The following is a 24,130-nucleotide window of genomic DNA, read 5'->3' as shown; positions in this document are numbered from 1 at the left end:
CCCAAGAGTTAAAAAGAATCAGATGAATATGTGATATGACAGACAATATTTCTGTGATATGCAGACCAGATTTGCCTTCATCCTTCCTTAATTTTATTGTCTTGTCTTTCAATACTGAGCTATTTTTGGCAGTCTACATCAATGTGATATTTAGAGAAAATTATAAAAAGGAGTTAGAAACGGACTGTATTTAATCCACATATAGATGGAGATAACCTTTTTCTTATAAAAATCTGCAATTCTTTTATCTGCAATTCTTCCACATGCAAAGAGAGTATCATTTATATCATAGTTCTGCAAGAGATCTACCACCTCTGTACCCAAACCATTATGGACACACTATCAGGTTTGTCAAACTTACGGGTTTCCCTCATATTAAGTATGTGGGAACTGAATTATAGCCCTTGCTCTACACACGTTTCCAGTTTTCCAAAGAAACTTCCAGCTTATTACATTATTTGTATGTTTTTCCTTTTTAGCACTTCTTCAGGTCAGCTGGTTTATTTTATCATCCTTATTTGTGTATGCAACACTCCCCCCCGTCCTCTGAGGAATTCATCCAGCGTATGGTCATCCACTGTTGTGTAACTTTCTTGAACTCCTCTCAGCTGACATTTTTCATGACCCTTGTTTACAATACAGAAAAACTTTTATTCTCTGGAGCAGCACAGGTGTTTCTAGTGGATGAGGTAGGAATTACCAATATTCCCCACTCAACACAGCAGGTGATGAAGTACTTACAGGCTTATATCATAGTTTTAAAATAGAGACATTTGTATAGTCCCCAACAGCTAGTTCCCCACTATCTCCTACCTAATTGTGATTGAGATGCGCTATTAAATTTGCAATGCATAATTCAATTACAGCTCCTTAACAAGTCGTCACAGAGCAGCTGAGCCACAACAGTGTCTGTGAGCTCGATGCCTGACTGCAGCAGACACACTTTGTTAGCTGCGTGGCTCTGGCTGTAGCTTAGATGAAGAGGTTACCTGCCGCTGCCCTTTCACTGCTCCTAGTTTTGATCCTGCTTCCTTGCTCACATCTAGGAGGATAATAGCTAGGCAGTTTCCTCACCCTCTGCTCTCTACACAACCCATGCTGAAAGCTAACCCAGGTCTTAACTAGGCAAGGCAGTGACCATGCTCACTGTTATGCTGACAAATTTTACAAGAGCACAAATACCTCATTCTGGCTCAGTTACAGACACATCTGCCTGCAGCTCTAAACCGTCTTGTCTCGCATTTGTTGCTGACTAAAACCACAAGCAGACAAATAGCACACACAGTTACTAAGCCTAAAACCATCTGAGTAACTTTCTTTAGTCTCTTGGGAAACTTCTGTATTAAGAGATTTGGGGGATGATACTGATCACTTCAGCAAACAGCAATGACAGATTATGATGTTCCCAAACCCATTCCAATTTCCCCACCTCTATCACCTCACTCTTTTGTGGGTCTGGGAGCTTTTAAACTATACTTCCCTAACCGATTAGTGCAATGAAATGTGCATGTACCTTGGCTGCTTGCACGCAAAACCTATTAGTTTAATTTAAACCCACTTTTGTTTGGCAAAGCAAGCCACCACAGCATGCACTAGTAGGGGATCTTCTTAGCTGTAGTAATGCAGAAAACTTCGAAGGATGCCATTTCCTTGCCCAGAATGAGGATACAGAGCTAGAGAAACCACCGAGTCCAAGACGAATCTAAGAGAGAGGACCTAGTTCAGCCACAGCTGCCGTGCTGAAGGCAGAAATTAATTCACAAACTTCTACAGTCTCTGCAGCAAGTCAGGTAACAGCAATCACTTGTGGACTTAACAAATAATAATTATAAAGTTGTGCCACGCTATGCTGACAGAACATTAATACTAAAACTGCCACATTACTAGGACGAAAGCCTGAGAAATCCATAATGAAAAGGAAACATTATGCCACGGTGACGAAAATAGTGTTAAACTGATGCCTAAAGTGAGGTTATTTCCTAGCCACATCTAATTTATACTTATCAACACAAGCACCTTTCCATAATCAATGGCTTTATTATTCTGAAAAGCAAAAGCCAACTCAAAATGTTACACTAAACTGATAGACACAGGGCCAGCCAGGGGGGGAGCTGAGGTACAAATTGTTCACAGATGTATTTTTTTAATTATTATTATTGGCTATGTTCCACAGCACGGGGGGCGGGGGGAGGAGAGGGAGGAGGGAAAGAGGAGGAGGGAATCTGAAACTTACTGGTTGACCTCCCCACCATCTGTGATTGAATTTCTCTCGCCCTCGAAGACTGAAGCTGGCATCAAACACTGGGTCATACATCGAATTGCCAACGATTCCATGTGATTCAGGATAAAGTCCCTTTGTGCAGAAGTAGATTAATTAGTAAAATCCTAATGCACACAAATTCAGTTCTTCATAGCTATCTGCAAATATCACTAAATTATTTTAAAATGGGTATCTTTGTAACTGCAGTCCAGAAAAGGTTTTAACTTTAAGATAAGCACATTTAAAACTGGCTGTAGTGATGAAAACAGTAGGAGATGACTGGATTGTGCTAAAAAGCATAAGAACTCCTGTTACTTGATACTTTGAAGTATTTTCACACTGGTTAAAAGTTAGTTTGAGACCATCTAAAGTAAGCAAAAATTTACAAAAAGAAGATTGATTTGAACTTTCAGTTCCTCACCATTAATTCCCTTTCTGGAAACAATAATTCATTCTCTGGTTGCAAGAGTAACATCTAGCATTTCCATTTTATAATGTTTTATCTTCACCAGAGCCTCTGTGAGGTAAGAGTTACTTCCAAGAAAAAAGCGAGGCAAGCCACCCAAAGCCATGGCTTGATATCACAATTTGTCCAGCAGTAAAGGCACTTTAAGAAGTTCGTGCTGTTCATTTCTCCATCTCCTCTTTTCTCATTTAACATTTGTGCAGAGGCTGCAGGAAAAGAAGGGCAAAAAATGCAGCTGCAGGTAGGGAGTCCCTTAGCCCAGCTTTGGGAGCACTGTCACATGAGAGCATCTGCATGCCAAGGTGGGGACAGCCTGGCCACCAGCCATGCCACTGGAGTGCAAAGTGATGGTTCGTTTTACTGCAGAGCCAACACAGCATCCAGAAACACTCAGTAGCTGTAAATTTAAGTCAGCTGCTAAGTCAGCCCCACTGACTTCAGCTACTCCAATGAAGGAAGAACTGCTGGTTGTATTCTGGGTAGGATTTCAGGGGTGGTATGTTTTTCCCCCTAGAAAACTGTGTCCTGTAATTACACAGCAGCACAAAACTGCAAAAGCAAGCATAACAAAATGCAGGAAAGCTGTAACACAGTGTATAATGGTGAGATACACTATCTCAGAACTCCAAAATACTGAAGAAAATACTGAACGTAACTGAAGACTGAAAAGGATAGACAGTGAATCAGTTTTATTAAAAAAACCCCACCTAACCTTGCTTCCCACAACCCACATTTCATCAGCAGTGATTTTACCAGCATTTTACCATCAAAAACTCCTTCAAAGGAACTTACAGTAGCAAGGGTGTACAAGTTGGGGAAGGTTTTTGTAGGGTAGACAGGTCTCATGTAAGGAGAATGTGTTCCACAAGATCCTGAAAAATCAATAGTAATTGCAAACATTAGGAAGTGAAACTTTCAGACATGGAAAACAAAATCGGAAGTCATTTGCTGTGTCTCAAAATGCTGCAGAAACTGGTTAAATTTTAACCAATTCAAGTGAACATCCTGCTGCTTAACATTAACAGGTCTTTCCACAGAACAGTAGTAAATTCACTCACACACTCTTTGTACTTCACACTAAACAACTGAAATAATGCAGCCAGAGGAGTACAGAACCAGCTACACTTCTGTAGCTGTTTCATAAACTGTTTTCCTTTCTGAGCTAGTCTTCCAGAGTCCAGAGCCACTGGAAGTATCTTGCTAAGTAAAACAACATGAGAAAACGCAGGCTAATTTTAAGTGGCAAATATACTAAAGCTGCAGTTTAACAATGGGCTTTGGCCACAGCCCCCCAGATCATAGAATCACTTAGGTTGGAAAAGACATTTAAGATCATTAAGTCAAAGCATAGATGTCTACACAAATACAAGGGTCAGCATACACACAAGGAAAAAAACCCACCACCTTTCAAGGGTATGGGCACACACATACACATGGACAGCAGCTCATATTGTGTCCAGTACTCCACAAAGGATGCTCACTCCCTCCGCAGTGAGTGCAGGACTGCTCATCCCTGGGGCATGTCCCCAGCCAGTTGTCACACATTTACTTACCCATATCTTCAATATTCCTGAATGAAGCGGAAAATTGTGAGGGCCGCTCTCAACTAGCTTATACATGATACATAGTGCATGATACATACCACGTACTGAAGATGCATTTCTTTGATCACAAAACCACATGAAGATCACTGATTCTGAGCAGCATTCCTCAAAGCAGCAGCTCTCTCCCCACTCTCTAACTACAGTCTGCTGTTTCAGCCAGGGTGCTTTCAAGCCACTAGTTGTTACCATCTAAACCAAAGGGGACTTCTGCCATTTTGCTCTCATGGAAAAAAAGACTTAATCTTTGCTAGACCTTTCAGTCAGAGGAGCCCTGCGTTTGGCACAGCCCTTCTACCACCAGCTCCCCACTGACTTCTGTTGCTAAATGAACAATGAAAACAACTGGGTTGCAAGAGATTTTCTTTTGTTTATTGTAAGAAAACACTTGTACTCACTCAGTTTTTCAATATTGGGCATGACCTTGTTCCCTTTCTTCATATATGATGCACGGAAGCCATCAACAGAGAAGATGATCAAAGGGGGACGAACAAAGCTAAAAGCAAAAGCAGTGGGAGTGTAAGGCAGCATTTCAAAATAATTTTATTTCCACTTGCTCACTGAGATTCCAGAAAATCTAAAGTACAGTTACTGCATATGCTACATGTCTATAATTATTTTGCATACTTAACAGATCAGGACAAACTGATAATCTTCGCTCAGTAACATGCAGTGTTCACTCAGTCAGTGGAAGGGCTGAGCTCCAACATAAAAGACATCTTCCCTGAGCAGCTAAAAAGCATATAGCCCAAAAAGGCAAGTACTTATAGAAGGAGATGGAGAAAGAAAAAATATAGTATGCCTGAGTACCCACCCTAGCATACAATCTGTAGTTAAAAACCACATCTTATGACAGCTTCTCTCTTCACAAACAAAAGGCCATGTGGCATTCTGAGTGAGTTTTGTGAGGCAGAGCTCATTCTCACATACTAAAGATGACAGTATTTCATGTTATTTTATCACATTTTTATTTTCTAATCAAAATTTGGCAGAGATGTGTCCTGGACAGACACACCAGGACTTTTAGTCACCTGCAGTGGGTGTGAGCAGCTATCACTGTCACCAGGAGAAGCAGAGGCTCCTATCTCCTCCAAACTATCCTCCTGGTAGCACAGACTGAGCTGCAACCCAGCACAAGCACCTGAGCAGACACTTTTAAGGATAATAGTGAACCAACTGGTTTCAATAGCGCTTGCTTTCTCAATGTTACTCATGTGCTCAAATACCTCACTAAGTCAAGCCTGTATCCCATTGCAATTTAGGAATTCTTTCATTTAGGAACATAACACTAAAAGTACAAAATTCAATAAAAAAAAAAAGGCCTGAACTGTGTTCACATATGGCTCCACCTAAATTTTATCAAAATCAGAGAAACCTAAACCTTTCCACCGACTTCAAGGAAGTTTGGTTACCTTCCCTGTAAGTGAAGCAGGCAAACCCATCAGCAGGTGATCAAAGACGCATTCATCCAGCAGCTCAAAGGCCAATGCATTACAATATTATCAGTCTAATTGTACAAATGCTGAAGCACAGGAAAGCATCCAACCCACAGCCATTCATCCTGTGTGACAGGGCCAGTGCAGACACGTGGTGTTCAGAGGTCCAGGGCAGAGCTGGGGACCATTGGCCTTGTCGCATTTGGCTTTGCAATTGCATGAAAAACACTTACGCCGCTGGACATTCAGGAGCCTTTATCTCTTCACAGTCATCATCCACCCAGTGGGTTTCTCCTACCAGAAAAGTCACATTGCAGTTTCAAAATAAATAAATAAATAATCTGTGGACACAGCTACAGGTTTCACAGAAAATGTCAAAAAAAGGTAAGTCTAGCTCCAGTTAATGGACTGTCTTGTCATACTTCCCATGAATAACGAGCAGGTCTTTTCACAAAGCTGAACAAATGATGTGGTTATATTCTATTCAACAGGAATATCCAAACTAGCACTCCTACAAGTAGCTATTAAAACTGCAGTTAAAAGTGTCCTTTTGGCCGCAGGAGACAGTGGTAACGCTTTAGGCACAGTGGTCATCTATTTTAATTTTTTTATTTTTGATCTGTCAAAAACAGGTAGTGCTGCTTCTGGCTGTGAATTCCCACCCTCCTCCCCACCAGCTCCGATGTCTCCATGAGCTGATTCAGCTGGCTAAAGACATAAAATAAAATTCATTCTGGGGAAGAAAAACAACTCTAAATAGTTTCCAGCTGGTTTAGAGAGCTGATCAGCTCATGGATCAGGTGAGACTCAGACACAGCTAAAAAAAGCATTAATACTCTTTCAGAGCTAGATTAGTTAAAATTACTTTATGTAATCAACTATTTTCTTAAGGTTTTCACTGCTGAATGCTGACTATAGAGTGGCTCATGACTTGCACTTTCACAGGTCAATTGAAAAACAAATTATTAGCTAATCAGGGAACTTGGCACTACTAAAGGAACTGAAGTTCAATTAAAAGAACAAAACAAAAAGCACCATAGAAAAGATCTGCAGAAAATGTGTCCTGCAGCAATTCCAACTGACCGTGACAGGAGGTGAAGGGACAATTTCCAAGAAAAAAAAAAAAAACAAACCCAACACACTATCCTCAGATAGGCTAAGGCAGGAATAAAGAGGAAACACTGTTCTCACATAAGGCTTACTCCTGTCAGAAAGCCAGGGTCACTGAGATCATTTGTTATTAGCCAATTGAACAAAGATTATGTACATTAAACCTGGAGACATGTAAATTCCTCTGTCTTGACCCTTGTAAGAGTGAGCTCACAAAAAAGGCAGGAACTGAAAACTATACCAGCATTTAAGTGGTCTCAGCCTTGTGATTCTTTGGGAAAGGGAAGAACATAGTCTATGGGGACTTGCTGGAAGACACATTTAATTTGGATTCCCAACAGCAAAACTCGAGTAAAGAAAAGCCCATTTTCAGTGTATGGATCCAGACTGTTATGATTTCATGAACTTATGCAGTTGGCCAAAATGTGCAAAAGAAGACATTTCAAACTGTAACCCTCCCACCAGTAAAGTTAATGAATGAAAAAACTAAGAACTAGCTGAGATATAGAAGGACAACCTGTAGTGCTGACTACCAAGAATAAGACGACCTGCTCCAAATGGGAGATACATTACACAAGGCAGTACATGCTCCAAAAGATCGGGGTAGAGGATGAAAATTAAAGCCTTCACAGCCCATCCACCCACCAACTGGTGCAGGCTGTACTGCAGTCATGGTGTCTAGAGTTTGCAAATTACAGCAAATTACAGCCCTCATCATCTCACAAGTCCTCTCTCACAAGAAACAAAGCCTGCAGGTGTTAGGCCAAGTAGTTTGAGCAGGATCTTTTGTGGTGAGTGGGAAGAGGTCTTCAAGATAGAGATAACATATCTAGGAATGCTCCATTCCTTCAGAGACTGTCAGGTATCCCTGCTTTCCCTGCGATGCAGACAAATGCATCTGAACACCTTTATGTTTTGCTTTAAATTCTTCATCCACCTACACCTTCTCTTTTTCTATCAGTATCTCTACAGACAAAGGCAACATCCTTCTACCATCAATAAATTACAAGTATTCACCTCTGGTAGTGCCCAAAAAATTACAAATGTAATTCTCCATTCTTTCCCCCCGCCTCCAAAAAAATCAGAACAAAACAAGAAGGTTCCTCCTTTAGAAGCAAACTCTTTACCCACAGGGCTGTCTTCTATCTGGCTTGGAAAGATAAGAGGTAGAAAGACCAAAGACGTACCTTTGCAAACGACTTGGTAATTAGTACAACAATCTCCTCTACTTAAGCAGTCTTCAGAGCAGTGACAAGCATTGTCATCATTCCTGGTTTCTCCACAGCGATCTTTGGTACATTCCCAGCCCCGAGCTAAAATATTCACAAGGTAAGCAAGAATGAGAGATTATAATCGAATCAAGAAGTACTCACTCAAGCCATAGTGACAAAAATCTAGTCATTAAAGTTGGATGTAAAGTTTATGGCCCCATTTTAGCTATTTCAAGACCTCTGAACTAGGCATGTCAACCACAAACAAAAGACCCCTATGTCCTGCAAGTGCAGGAGAGCTCCTCCACCCACATACAGGTGTTGTACTCCAGGTTTTGTACAATCTGAATGCCAGAAAAAGTGCGGAAAGGCAATGACAAGAAGGGATCTTGACAGATAAATGGTGGGGCCTGAAGCACAAACTAAGAATTCTGGTGCTTCTTGAGTAATCCATTATTTTTTCCCAACTACTTGAGCCCCCGGTTCAATCCATAGGAAATAAGAGAAAATTGAAAAGAGACTACGTGGATGCAAACTGATGCTTTACTTCCATCAGTTCCTTACACAGAGGTCAGATTCAGCACCAACTGCAAAGTTATGAGAAGAGCTGTTCTTCAGAAAAAAGAATGTCAGGACTGCTGTACAGCACTCCAGCTCTTCTCATCTTGTGAAAGTAGTTAGGAACTAAGGGCCTGTCTAAATTGCAGTGATCTCTCAAGGGCAGTACATCGCTACACTTTGGAATAGGACCTAAGGATGTAAAAGCATATGGTTTTCCACATCCTGGCCCAACCAACAAGACACTTTCAAAATCACTTTAGACAAGATGCACCCAGCAATGTCTCTTACTTCCTTTTCTCCATCATTTGGAGCTTTTTTCTATAAATATGCAATACTTAGAGATTGTACATGTGATAATTGCCTTAATAAATGCCTATGGGAGTATGTGACAATTCACACAACAACCCCAAGGGCTATGCAGGTATCCATACACATATATGGACAGGGTGCAGGGCAGACAGGAGGCTAAGGAACTGAAAATCTGCCCTTTCATAGCAAACATCTCGTATTGTACTGAAAGTCTTTAAAAAGAGCCTCTCATTCTGCAGCCATTTACACCAGGGGCAAAACAGCACCGGCCTAAAATTCAAAAGTGTTTGGCCTGAAGCCATAGTAGTTCTTCATATTGGGTTAGCTCACCATTTTTTGGTACCAAGCTATTGAAAGGATATCATTATAAACAGAACTGAGGAAGTCAGGACTCTCAAGCATGGCACATCCATGGGCAATGATATTTTTTAACTTCTCTTCTGGCTGCTTAGGAAGTATAATTCTTTGATAAAGCAAGAAAATATTCAATGGTAAAAGTAGAAGGCACCTGTGTCAACTCTGACCACTGTGCAAACACTCAAGGAGATGGGCACAACTACTAATTTAAATGCACTATGCTAAGAAGTAAAACATAACTCATGGCCCTCTTTGAAGTTTTCCTTGCCTATGACTCATGAAAAACACAAAAAGAAATTGAACCTTGTACTGTATTTCCACCTCCCAGGGTCCAATGAATTGAAGTCAAAAGTTTTTACCAATGTATTATGAGACATCTGGGAACCAGAGTCTGAGGCAAGGGTAACAAGCCCAGCCTGTCACTTGCAGGTCACCCCGAGGGGACCCGTCCTGCTTCAACACTCCCAGCTTCCGAGGCACCTTCATGAGTAACCGCAATGCACAGCCCACAAGCAAGCATGAATCGCTCCAATATTAAATTATCATTTGGGACAAAAAAGGATGGTTGAGACGTAGTGACCTACCTCCAGCCTTTATCATGGCTCTCTTCATTGTAACCTAGAGATCAAACTGGTGTCTGAACACTGATTATTACTTTTATTTGAGTATCAGTAGATCTATTTTTCATGTACTATGGATAGTACCCTGCTGCTTCTGTCCTGGAAACCATGGCCAAAACCCAGCAGTGAGGAGTAATAGGTGCGCATCCCTACTGCTCCTTGCAAGGAAGCATGGGCTGTATTTTGGGCTGAGCCAGCCCTGCCTGGCAAGGCAAGGCAAGGAGAGGAGGAGGTGCAGGTTATGGCAGGGAGCGCTGGTTTATCATGCAGGTTCCGACTGCTGGCAGAAATCAGGTGTCAGCAGTGCCTGGCAGTGCAGGACAGGAGACCCATCGTACCTGTCTTTAAGCACAGCTCATCAAAGTCAAAGCAGCAGCTGTTGTAGCTCTTGCACAGGTTGTCACAGCGGCAGCCAGGAGGCTCTGCCTCTTGAAGTTCAAAGCATCTGTTCTTGCAGGAGCCAGAGGTACTGATCCAGGGGGAATCTGACAGAACTGTGTGGAACAAGAAACAGGGCAACATCTGTCAGGGTGGCAGCAGTGGGACAGGCAGCTCAGCCCTGAGCCACTCAGATGAGCAAAACCTCGGCTGCCTGCTCTGGGGAAGGAAGCAGAGAGAGGAGAAGGGTTGCTGGAATTAAAAAAAAAAAAAAAAAAAAAAAAAAAAAAAAGAACAAATTCCAAAAATGTTGCTCTTTTTGGGAAGGAAAAGAAAGAAGAAAAAAAAGGAAGCAGCATGCTGTGATAACATCCCGCAAAGAAACAGCCCTGGCTTTACTTCTGTAACAATCAAGAGATCATTAGCAGAAATGTATTGAAGTCTCCAAGGCCCCATTCCGGGAGCTGCAGCTATTCCTCAGAAACAGGTCTTTGTTTTCAGAAACCAAGTGACATTTTCATGGCTGGCTGGGCAGTTTGCATAGGAAAGGACTGCAATTAAAGGACTGCAATTAATCTACGTGCAGTCAGCAGGACTTGGTTGGCCATACTGGAAGGGGCCAAATCAATGTCAAGCGTGAAAGAAAACTGTAAGATGTTCTATAAATTAATGGAGAAGTAAAGCAAGGCTTTTCAGTAGACTTCTGCAGAGCATTATATTATAAAAACTTATCAAAATACATAAGTATGTAAAAGATCAATATATTTGATGTGTATAATTAAATGGAGGACTGCCAGTTTGAAAACCATGAATAATGTATCAGATTTCAATAATCTATCAGCAAGGGCCCTTACTGTCAAAGCTGACATGTATTTCTCTCCTCTTCTCAAAACTTACTATTTTTTAGATTTTTCTTATAAGAGAATCCTACATAGCAGTTTATATGAAGCAGGATAATTGTATGCTACTCTCTTGGGTTAATCGTATTTTATGAAATAAATAACAAATGTATGATATTCTTTAAAAACAGAGGTGTCCCAAAGAAAATTTCATAATGTCTTTTGTTCCTTGAGAGACCTATTAAAATTAAGTGTTTGAAATGGTCTTGGGGTTTGTTTTCTTTTAGACCAGAGTTTGGGTTTGGTAAACCTCACCATGACTAGCAGTATGATTCTAAGAAGACTGATGCAATGGCACTTTTGGGAAACAGCTGCTCTGATCTCTTCTTATATATTTTTCCCCTAGTCTTTTACACAGCTGAAAGTTTAGTCTCCACATAAACTGAGGGGAAATCTCTTCCCAAACAAGATGGCATCATCCCAACACTGTGAGAATGGATGGAAAAGAAGATAAGGGGGGGTTTGGAGGTGACGCTGTCATAGTTGATGATCCACCAGCTCCCATCCCCAGCACTACTCTTCCACCACTTCCCCTGGGGTGCCACTGGGTTGGACACCAGCACAAACCATATCAGGGAGCAAGTGTGGCAGCAAATCAATACTACAGCAAGATAATGGGTAAAAAACCAAACCTACCATGGGTGCAGTCGTGGATCATGACAGTGACAAGTCACATTCATATGGCTGCTGGAAAAGGTAGTAGTAGACAACTGTGTCTCTCTGCTTTTGTGTTTTTTTCAGTCAGGTCAGTAATGCTCAAATCAAGTGACATCATAACACAGTAAAGTTACACTCTAGAGGAATACATATATATATTCCCTATATATTGTCCTGAAAGTGTGCTCTTAATGAGCCTTCAATATTTTGGCCATCTGGAGTTCCAAGGAGCTAAAGGTCATGTAGCTATGCTGGCAACACACAGATCAGTATTTTCTTTGCTCACATAAATAGGCCACAAAGCCATGTTAGAAATTAATCGCATGAGAATTGTTTCAAAGCATGCTAACTCAGATTTTCAGAGATATGAAGTCTTGTTCCTTATTCTTAATGACAGCTGCTTCCTGCCAAATGCTTCTGAAAATCTGTTACTAAATAATATTTCCACGTTATTTAACCTCTTATTCTACTTTTCTTTTTGGAAGCTAGGTCACAGATCCAGTAAACTGCAAATCAAAGGTATTATGGACTCAGAGGTATTACATACTAGCATACACTATATATCCCTTACACTTACATTGCCCTCTTCATTTCAAAGGGATGGGAGTGAGATCTTTTCAGAAGGTCAAAAACCACATGTCAACATGCATTTAGGAAAGAGAAGGTGTAAATCTGACTGCAGATTACATAAGGGATAGAGTCAACTGTAGCTCAAGGAATGTCTAGCTGTTGTAAAGAGCAGCTCATTTATCAGGAAACCACTGGAACAAATTGCTCACAGAGGCTGTGCAATCTGATCTTGGAGATTTTGAAGAACAGGTTAGACCATGACCTGTCAGGAGCACTTCAGGAATAACTGACCACTCTTGGGATACAGAGAAGGTCTACACAGCTGTTCAAGGTCCCTTCTAGCTCCATCTTCTATAACTGCAAGTAGGGTTTCCATTTCACATAAGAAAGGTTTAGCCCAGCTACCTTGCCTGTTATTTTTTCACATCTCTTGACAACCACTTTATTACTGATGTGACAAATTATCCCGTATTACTTAGCAAATTCAAGACACACCTCCTGAGTCAACGTAGGACACTTTCCATATAGCAATACAAAAGAGGACTTGGTTTAATTCCTCTGATCTCTGAATACATCAAGATTGTTCCTTTGTTTATCATGCTTGACCTTGCCTTTGCAGCCAGACCATGATTTTCAGGTCGTTCACAATGCCATGGCACGGGTACTGGTGCATGCAGAATAGTTTGAAAATATATCATCAGGACCTCCATTCCTGATGAGCATTTTCAGATTAACAGAAACCCTTGTACAGAACAAACTTACACAATTTCAAAAAACTTTTCAGAATTCCTGCATCCCTCCACAGCTCCTGCAGTCAGATCATGCAGCGGGCAGAGGGACCTGAAGATCCTGCCCTCCTTATTTAATACATAAATCTTATCACATCCTTTTCCATGCATTCTTTTATGGCCAACTAAGATCAAAACAACCATCTAACGATTGTCTCATGTCATAGGTTAGAGAGAGAAGTTACATAGGGTCTTCCTGATACGGTCCATGGAGGTTATTACATTTCCATTGTAAATGTGTTATACCTGCCTTGGAAAGTGCCATATCAAACTACTTGCTCTGATTCTATCTGATTACAATGTTTTGTTTTGTTTTTTTTTAAATCAAACCCATTTATTTCCAGTAGTATTTCAGTGATAGGACTACACAATATAGACATGCATATATAGTTGTTACAGGAAGGAGACTATCTGGTAAGAATCTGCCATTTTGGATTCTATACAGAACCTATATGGATCAACCAAATACCTGTACAAAATATCTGGAACACCAGTTTTACTAGATAATATTCATATCAAGAACCTGCATTTCATTTTTGCAGAATGCCATTACAATGAGTAAAATTTCAGTGAAAATTGACTTAAAGTAAAAAACACATGTTATCTGTTCCAATACAAGAAAGATATGCTTCCATGTTTAAGGACACACTTAAAAATTCAGTGAGAAAGGATAGAAAAACTTCAGTGTTTCTTCTTCCAAAATTTAATCATCCTATCATGACCAAGGAACGTGCTTCAAGAGACTACCAAGGCCATTTTCCATGAAAGAGCTTACAAAGATGTCTAGAAAGTTCATAAAGCAAAAAAATTACAAAGGCAAAGTTATGAAAAAATGGGAGCCTTGGTTCTCTAATCTCTTTTAGAAATTTCAAATCAACACATTATTTCAACTGAATAATTTTTTGGTACAAATATTAAATATCTTAAATATATAAAGGCTTATATATCTGTACACTGTAAAAAGAGATCAAGAGGGGATTTTTAGACATTATGGCACTTCTTTGACCTGCATTTATAAGGGACTAGGAAAAAAAATACCACATTGTTTTTGACTCAGAGGAGTTCTATGCTAGATGAAAACCAAAGTTTGCTTACAATCATGGCATACCTCTGGAGAATAAGAAATTGGTCTATACAGTAATGGTTGATAAAGAGAGTGTTTTGTCAATCCAAAACAATTGACTCTAAACATCAAGAAACTTGGAAATAAATAAGACAAGGCAGAGTGAAGTTGAAAAAGAATTTATGCTAATTTTTTATTCAGGATATTTCATTGCACTGGACTTCTGATTAAGTACAACTGAAAGTCATGCAATTAGGAGAGCCTAAATAGGTTCTTTGATCACAGTGCTTTTAGTTTATTAAACACTTCTCCAATCTAACATTTTACTTTCTCCTTTAGACATATAGGATTATAATACTTTTTACTGCAACAAAAGTAACCAAGCTGCAGAAACACAGAAGTGACAAAACCCTCCAATACTTTCCCATCTCTCATTGTTGCACCCTGGACTGGACTACTTCAATACCAGGGGCTGGTCCAATCCCACCTGTAAGCAAATTCTCAACAGACTTGCCAAAAGTACCCCTACTCCTGCTCTCTTGCAAGAGATCCTGTATTTCTTCCTATTTTCCTTGACACTGAGCTAAACCCCCTGCTAGTGGAAACAGCACGCAGCTGCTGACCGCAGCCCTGGTGGTGTTGACCAGCGCTGGCTGGCTCAGCAGAGCTGGCACTGGTGAGCTGCAGTGGGTCCCCAGTCTCAGACCTTCGGGACTTCAGTGAAACTCGGCGGAGCAGCCCTGCCCTAAAGCCGAGGCTGTCACCAGCGAAAGCAAAGCAACCGGCAGTCAGGTGCTGAACACATGAAAGGCAAATCCTTCACATCACTATCACACACACTACGCATCGGCTCTCCAGTTTATGCACTCGGGGATAAAAATAGAAATAAATTTGGTTTTCAAACAAAATGTTTACTATTCTATAAAGCTCAAAAGCAACAGTCATTATCTTTTTGATTACCTAAAATGCCTCTGCTGAGTGATCAGCAGCCCTGATAGTGGCTGTGATTAGACAGCAATCCCTGTGAAAGACCGGGGAGGGGGGGTAGGGCTGGGGAGGAGAGAGGGACACATATATTACCAGGAACACAACAAACTCTGGCCACGGCAAACAATTTTATAATTAAAATTCACAAGCTATCATTACAGACGGGTACTGCAAATGAAACCCTTTCACTTCAGTTATATTAACCAACTCTAAGTCAGTGACCACAGGTTTTCTTTCTCCTGCCAAAGGAAGGAACAGAGACACAAGTCAAGCCTACCTTTTTATTTTTAAAGAAAAAAAAAGAGACTAGTTTTCCATTTTATATATTTTTCCACTTGGACTATGCCTGAGCTCACAAAACCCTATACTGCCCCAGAACACAAACAACAGTCCCTTCTGTGGCATGTTCTTGCTTTCCTCCAAAGAAAAAAGTAGGAGGTGAAAGAAAAACAGCGGAGTCGGTGACAGCACATCTGCGGGAACACCTGCTCTCCTCTCCCCGGCCCTGTCCGCCGTCAGATGTCTGCCGTCTACTGTTCACAAACCAGCATGACCTCAGGAGCCACAGAAATCCCAAAAGCTTTTCTCACCAGCGCCTCTTGAAAGCATTAATCAAGTTTCTCGAAACCGCTTCAACAGCTACCAAAATAAAACCAGTACCCTTAAACCCACCGGGGAGTTTCTCTTAGCTCTAGACGGAAACTGTGCAGAGCCCAAAACACGGCAAATACTATGTAGGAGCTGATGAGACCGGTCTCTGTGAGACTGACAGCGCTCAGTCCTAAAATAAGCTAGATTTTCCATAGTCACATGCACACAGAGCACAAGTTTAAGTAAATAGGAGACCTATAGGTGAGTCCCAAAGGTCAACTGACTCGGGCTCGGCAAGTTATTTATTCTTCTCTATATCCTAGAGGGAAAAGGAACAAGCAAACTACTGTTTCGGAGTAGGAGTGGTTTCTAACCACAGTATATAACATAAGGGTATCGCGAGGTACAATTTGTGTCCGTTACTGTACCTGAGACTGGGCCCTCATCCCATTCTTCAGATCTCCTAAATCGATGTGTTGTAAATCCCATGCAGACATTTACTCCAAAGGCAAAAGCAAATAAAGATATAACCTGCAAAAGTAAAACAGCAAAGTAAGCAAAGTGTGCAAAAAGCAGGACTTTCGAGCTCAGAGCATTACGATTAAAGGGACAGAGATGGTCCTCTGTACATTCGAGCTCCCCAGCACTGCAGTTCCCATCACTGGAGCAGCAGCTGACAGCGTCACCGTTGGAGAGTAACACAAACCAGAAGGGGTTTATGAATAAAACATCTCTTTCTGAAGCTGAAACGCTCCTTTTTGTAGGAGCTTATTCAGGAGAGACGGGCTACTCCTCCTCTAAAAGCAACCACGCTCCGCTCCGCTCCTCTCCTCCCCTACCTGGTGCGAGTGGACGCAGCCCTTCTTAGCCATACTAGAGGATTCTTGAAAAGCCTGCGCGGCACCCTCGCCTTTTCTTTATAGTGAGCGCAGAGCTCTGTTTGCTCTGGGAGTTCGGGCTATTAGCTACAAGTAATCCCACCTGGTGAGGTTGACAGGCTCGTGTGATTTGTCCAGGGGGTGATTTCATCATGTTTCACTCACAAATCGCAGCTCCGAGTGCAAGAAGCTCCAGGCATCATCCCTCGCTGCGCCCTCCCCCCAAACACACACACGCACGCTTTTATGTGGTTTCCTCTGGCAGAGCAGGGCTTTCTTATGTTGCGGCGGCCAATAGCTGTTCTTGCTCATTTTATTCTCCTTGCAAAAGTAACATGGTTAAAAGAGAAACCAAATGCGTCTCCATCTGGCTCAGAGAAGAAGGGGGGGAAGCTCATTCGGGGCTGCGAAATGAAAATATCCCGATGCCACCCTCCAGCGTCGCCCAACGTTGCGGGCGCCGCAGGTCGGTGGGCTCGGCCGGCGGGGCCGGCACGCAGCCACAGCTCCTGACCTCGCCACGCCGGGTGGGCTTCGGGGAGCTCAGGTGCCACTCTCATTCTCCAAGGGTGCTCCTGAAGTTTCTAATTGGGTTGCAGAGCAGAATGCCCCCAAAACTGGGGACACCTTCAGAGCGGGGGGTCATTTTTCCGCGCTGTTATCCCGTGTCGCTGTGGCGGTGCAAGGCTCAGATCGATGGAAACGCAAGCAGTTTTATCTGAATAGCTGGAAACCGCGGACTTCCAGAAAGGAAGGGAAGTGACACGTTCCCTCTGCCCCACATTTTCTCATTTTCATCAACAACAGAAAGCTCGGCTGTTTAGATAAGCACTTCTATTTACGAAGCAAATGATAATACTGAGCAGAATTACGGTTCAAATCGGTGGCTTAAATATTATTTGCCAAGACAAATTATTTACCAGGGTAGTTTGCCACTTTTTTTCACTGATGAAAGCTTCTTTCATTAAAGTGTTTACTAACAATTACATTTAAAGGGACAGAGTCAAGATTTGAAAGCCCTTGGATGCACTGAGCTTCCCTTGGGACCTGTCCCATATTCTGTACCGGCGTTAAGAAACACAGTACAGTTTTCTTTAAACTACCTTGCGATATTAAGCACGTACAATTTTGAGCTTTGTTTAGAGGTACCTTTTACCTGCTGTAATATCTGTCCTTCCCCACCATGTAGCTTTACAGGGCAGTGGCTAAAAAGCCCTCTTTGCTACCCACATCTTATCAGCCTGCCAGCCTTTGCTAGGAGCTGATCCTTTTTTTATGCAGTTTCTTAAAAAAAAAGTGGCTCCATTGTGCAGCTGCATCTTTGCACTGCAAGCCTCAGGGCCTTAGCCTGAGACCTACATCTTAACTACACTAGAACATCAGATTCCTCTCCCTTGCAACAGACAAAGACTGTGAAGTCAAGACCCATCTTCCAATGTTCACTTCACCACTACCTGGGTTGAAAATTAAATAGGTTGCAATAGGCAATATTTTTCTTGTAAAAAAAGCCTGCACAGTGGTCTAGAGAAAAGTAATCACCAAAATTTTTACTAGCTGTTCCTATAAAATCCTTCAGCCTTAGCCTCTGGTATATGCTGTGGTTAAACAACTTCACCCCCAAGCACTAGGTAAGTACAGCAGTGTGTGACGAGAAAGGAAACCAAAGATGTCACAAATAAAATCACTCAGTGCTGTTGCCTACATATCTCAGACAATGAAGTACATGTTTTCATGGGTAAAACATGGGAATCAGCAGCCCCAAGCTTACCTCCAGCCCGGGATGCTCAGCTCACTGTGTGATCCAGGCAAAACACAACTGAATTTTCAGATCTGGTGGCCAGTTTTGAGTGGCCAAGCCAATACGTTCAGCCTCATTTTCAGAGATGCTGAGCCTTTGCTGTTCCTGCATATCTTCCTAACACACAGGTGCTCAGTTCTTTTGAAAAAAAATTCCTACATAAGTTAAAAATGGCCACCCAGAAAAATAAAGCAAGAAACAAAGCCAAAAAATACAGCATCATGGATGACTTCTACTGATTTGAAAGTACGTATTTCATTTTTCCATTCATGTAACCTCTCCAGAGCTTGTAAACTGCACAATTTCACATAAATGGAGGAGTTCATTTTATGTTTCCTGGTCCTTGCTACAAATATATTAATTAATCTCCTTTGTAATATCCTTTAGAATTATAGATGATGACGACTCTGAAACTGCTAATCTTTTTCATATGTGTTATGTAAGACACATTTTCCAGTAGCTCTGAACTGACCACATACTCAGATGCACAATCATCTTTTTGTCACAAGGATTCTGCCTGAAGCCACCCCACAGATGCACAAGGAACTTATTAGCATAAGCAAGGTCTAATGATTTTGCTCAGGCAAAATTTCACTGCAAGGATCACTGGCAATTAACTTCTTCAGCAATTAATAGCCATTTTACTCATCAAAAAAGGAAAGACTAACGCTGAACTAATGTACTCCTGGCCCAAGAATGCAGTGGTTCAGTCTAAGTTTTAGTGCTTAAATGAAACACATTCCTTTAAAAAGGAATTTTAACAAAACCAACAGAATATGAAATGCCTCTTCATCACTTATTGTGCATAAGAATTGTACTTTGGCTTTTATGGCTTATATAATCATAATGATTCTTATTTAACTCGGGATGCAAAACTTCCAACCAGCCACTAGGTGCCACTTCACATGAGGAGTTCATACTGTAACATTCCCACAGTTACAAGCATTCCTGTTCTGCTGTTCCACAGAGTTAATATAAGAAAAGCAATATTTACAGCCTGAGTGGGTTTTTTTCATGAGAAAAGAAAATGCAGAGAAATCAAATATGTTGGCTGAGTCAGAGGTGGGGGATGGAATGGACTCTAGAGAAATGAGCATTTTAGCTACTCATCTCCGCTTTGCTCTGGATGCTGGATGCAGCCACAAGGGGTGACCAGGGGGGCAGGGTGAAGGCCTCCAGTATGCTTGACAGCAGCATGAAAGGCGGAAAGGTGAAGGACTTCTCCAAAGGGCCCCAGAGCTCTCACCCCTGCAAACACAGCTTCCACATATAGTTGTAGTCAAGAAAACCAGTTGGGTACATGAAATAGCAATTTCGAAGAACAAAACCTTTTGATAAACTATAGAAATTCAAGCAGTGTCCACATGAAGCCTCCTCAGATACAAGTACTGTGAAACCAAATAAGCTTCCAGCAGCAGAAGTGAACATGGGAAGATGCAAGTACCTGGTTGAAAACACCCTGAGGCCTTTTAGCAAAACCAGAGGCACAACATAACAAGAGCAGCTGATTCATGTGTTTAAAGGACTTTAAACCATATTTTTATATGACTTTGTAGATCAAAACCAAGTATCTTTGTCATTCAGCCAGTGCACTGACTGATAAACAAGAAAAAGAAGGAAAGGAAAGCAAGCGTGTGAGGGCAAGGACAGCAAAAGGACAGCAAAGCCAGCCAGGATCAGCAGTCTGATGACAAAAAAGAGAGGTGAGAAGAGTAAGAGTAGTGCAGGAGGGCAATGACCTGCAATGAGCAGTCCCTCAGTAGAGATCAGCCAAGGATGGAGGCTACAGCCACATACAGGAGGCCAGAAACATGATTGCACAGCCTGGATATGCAGGAAAAAATACACAAGAGTTGCTGAAGGACAAGGGAGCTGTATCTGCTCGGCTTGTAATAGCACCACTGAAGATCCACAAACAGGGTCACTGAGAAGTCCTCTTTACCTGATGGAGGCAAAACACTCCAGCAAGTGATAGATTTCAAATGGCTGGCAATGTGATCATAAAGGGTAGGAGGGGACACAGATGTTCACATGGATGCTTTGAGGGGGTAGGTAGGGTATCAAGGAAAACAAGCTATTAGCATAGACAAGGGTCAGACTATCCCTTCCTTGGACATGTTGTGGGAGTTGCAGCAGCTTCTGCAAGTATCTTTTGTTCTTACACAGGTAAAAGCTGCATTTTGTCAAGGAGGAGATCTCCCTGGCAGAGGGTACAGGACTGACTGCAGAGGAGTTGCACCACCATGCCCACTGCTACTCCATGAGACTGGGAAGACCCACAAACCAGGCTGTGCTCACGAAAGTACACCCTCCTCACAGTGGTGCCTCGAAACTCCACCCAACAGCACCCTGAGGCTTGGGGAACAGTCACCAATTATCTGTCTACTCATCACCACCCTGAGGGGAAAGGTATGCAAACTATGGTGCCTGGTGCACTGGAGGAGTGTGCTGACGATGACTTTCCTGTCCAGAAAGATCCATAAAGGGGTGCCAGACCCTCAGGGACAATCACGGACAAATTAAAGTCTTCAAAATTACAGTGTGCTGCATCCCAACCCCTGAGGCACCTATAGGCCCATCAACATTTCTGAGCACCCTACATAATGCCTGCAGGGTTCACAGGGCTGGGAGGTGAGCACCCAGATCCAGCCCAGACCTCACTGAGAACGAGCAGCAAAGCACATCCATCGCATCCCTTGTCACCTCATCCTCCTGTAAGTGCCCTCCCAGGATGGCTACCAAACCATGTCCTGCAGAAAACATAGGTGTACGGGGTGTATGTCTGTCTGAAACTGAGCCTACATGCTCTGCCTACCCAGAGAGAGAAGAGGAACCGTCGGCCAGGGGAGGACCTGAGTCCCAGTCTCTGCTTTACTCAAGTCAAACACTGGTATACTTACTGAGACGAGGACTGAAACACAGGCAAGTAGCTTGGTGAAAAAAAGAAGGGCATAATGCAGTAGAGAGATAAATTCTCCCCCACCCCACATCAGATACAACAGCTTCAGTGGCTAAATGAGGGCTGTGGATTTGGTGGTAACACTGCAGCTACCTCTGATGCCAGTGGAGCAGCCTTAGCTCAGGTGCCCCCGACACATGCAATCACCCTTTGTGCCTGCACACAAGCAGGGTGAGGTTTATAAGCGAGGCCATGTCTTTTGTCAGAAAAGTGAGATTAGCTGGAGAAAGGAGGGAAGTTTTCAGTGACAAAGGAAAGCTTTGCGTGCCTGAATGACTGTCTCTCCTCGCAGCAGTACTACAGCTAGTGGAGCAACCGTTCCAACACAGGGTATTACACCTCTTCTAAGAACCACACTCAGCAACAGCATTAACACTAGTCCAACATGTATACCTTCATCATCTTCAAAGAAAATAACATTTTCCCAATTCAGTTTTGGGACAATATTAATATTACGAAGAAGCACGAGTGCTTCACTAAAATGCACTGAGTTCAGAACTATGTTTCTTAAGATAATAATATATAAAAATTCTAGCATGCTGGAGAATAAAAACTGTTCCGTGATGAAAAATCACATCATGGAGGATATGAATGAGTGAAACATGAAGCCAAAGAGTCCATATGATGTCTTTTTAATGCAGCCCATGCAAAGCTAAGTATGTCTTCAGGTCCTCATCTTTGTCTTCCGCTGCCCAAGTTGGTGATCGGTGTCACAGGTGCCCATCAACAGCTTTACATTCATCTTTTTAAAAGAGTTATAGGCTTCAGGGGTGTGAAAATCACCCATCTACCTCCTGAGAGTTGTCTGGAGGTCTCAAGGGCCTTGCATGGTACCTTGCATGTGACACACACACAGAGACACTGCTAATTTATCTGAATTTTACAAGCCATACAAGCTATTCTGTCCCACAAAAATCATAGCCCTCTAGAAACAATGAAATAAAACTAAAGATGTTAAAGATACTTAAAGATGCAATAAAGCACGTTTTCTAGACTTCAAATCATATTCCTACTTTCTTTGTGTAACTTGTATGTATGTCCTTTACCATGTTTGAACATTTCTCAATAGAATATTAGCTTTAAATGCCCTGGGTATATAAAACTTCTTGTAGGGACTTCTACAATAATCCTATAACATATCTCTTCTATTTAATCACATTTACCCTCAGCCCGAACTCTATTTTGGCACACTTTTCAAACTCAAGGCTTGGATATGATTAAAAAATTTCCAAGTGCTAATCTTTTCCCTACAAGTAAAATGTGGATATAATTAATAGTTTTGTTTACTTTGAGTTTGTTTTCTTTGCCAAACAAAAGTTTCTGTTTGTTTGTTTGAAATCTCTTTTTTAAAAATGTTTTTGGCACTTGGATCAAGAAAGAAGTATTTTAATTAATATTTTTCTTCTTGTTAATCTAAAAAAAACCAATTATATTTTCTAAATAGCTAAATCCTATTTAATTTCAGTTTAAAGACATATGTCACTAGGAATATTGTTCTCAACTTGCCTGAGGTTTTAGACATTCATGCTCTACAGCACCAACACTTCTGGAGAAAAAGCAAAGTGGGGTCAGGCTGGAAACAGAGGATTCCACCACAACAAATGGGACATGCTTTCACATGGGCACATTTTCCTCCTGCTTCTATGGATAAGGAGGCATCTCAAGCCTGAAGAACTGGCTGCTGTTATGGTGACCTGTAAGTGGCTGCACATATGAAAGCTTTTTTTGGCATGGTAAATGAATGCATGAACATAGAACAGGCTGTGGCAGTGTTGCAGTTCAGAAAAAAAAAAAAAAGCTGAGGGCCTTCTGGGGCTTGAACCTACTTCACATGAACACAAGTCCAATTCTAGTGCGGAGAAGTTTTATTTTCATAAGGACTGCAAGAGTGCACCACTAAATGCACTCAGTCCAGCATAAGGTGATGGAAATCCTCTGTTAAAAAAAAAATCCTGAAAAAAATCAGACAGAAGATGAAGAAGAGATGTCCTCTGAAAAAGAAAAATAACAATTATTAAAAGCTGCCTAAACTGCCTCATCGGATTCACTGAGTGCCCCACTGAATCCTATGTGGAGGAGGATACAATGAGAACTGTACAGGCTTTTGCTCAAAGAAAAATGTGTAAAATGAGAACACAGCCAACACTGTCACAAACTTAGTCCCATCTGCAACCCCTTTTGGGGGATATTTATTTATCTCTTAGTTGAAAGACACATCATTATAACTTACACAAGCTTAAGTTATCCTCAGCTGTCGAGTGAGGTATTTGATTAACTTTGAAATAACTGGTTTTTCTGCCTTTTTCCTTCAGAACAGAAATAAAACCAGCAAATAGAGTCCAGATACCAAGCATCTACCAGGAACCCTGGCAGACTGACTAGTCCTTGCCATCATTTCCATCCCTCTCACCCCAAACAACAATTCCTAGGGCTGCTTAGCAACTCAAAACAGGTTAAAAAAATACCCTTTCTTTGGCAGGTTTTGCAGTTGGATGAATTCCCTACTCTGGTCCTCAGCCCTGGAACCAGCATGTCTGTGAGATACAGTGAGCTGAAAACTGCCACTGCTTCTGAACCCCAACCCAGGTACCGTAAATAAGCAGCATCCCATGGCTCAGGGGAGCGGAGGGC

At 41.8% G+C, this 24,130-nt stretch overlaps 1 protein-coding gene across 3 annotated transcripts in view; it reads right to left on the bottom strand.

Moving 5' to 3' along the window:
- The window catches only part of ENPP2 (ectonucleotide pyrophosphatase/phosphodiesterase 2), a 56,944-nt gene extending 39,984 nt beyond the window's left edge, over positions 1 to 16,960 (bottom strand). Inside the window, exons 1-8 of one of the 3 annotated variants that reach the window (XM_074897589.1) lie at positions 16,846 to 16,960; positions 16,293 to 16,395; positions 10,270 to 10,425; positions 8,061 to 8,186; positions 5,997 to 6,057; positions 4,726 to 4,823; positions 3,519 to 3,598; positions 2,234 to 2,353 (exon numbers count right to left, since the gene is read on the bottom strand). In XM_074897589.1, the coding sequence (XP_074753690.1) occupies positions 2,234 to 2,353; positions 3,519 to 3,598; positions 4,726 to 4,823; positions 5,997 to 6,057; positions 8,061 to 8,186; positions 10,270 to 10,425; positions 16,293 to 16,395; positions 16,846 to 16,896 (795 nt within the window). In that variant the 5' untranslated portion in view covers positions 16,897 to 16,960. The other 2 variants (XM_074897588.1, XM_074897590.1) reach the window with 2 other exon arrangements.
- Positions 16,961 to 24,130: the final 7,170 nt, after the last annotated feature.

The sequence above is a fragment of the Athene noctua genome, chromosome 2 (assembly GCF_965140245.1).
Source record: "Athene noctua chromosome 2, bAthNoc1.hap1.1, whole genome shotgun sequence".
NCBI classification, from domain to species: Eukaryota; Metazoa; Chordata; class Aves; order Strigiformes; family Strigidae; genus Athene; species Athene noctua.
Note: the sequence above shows the minus strand (reverse complement) of the source record. Positions and strands in the feature narration are given on the sequence as shown.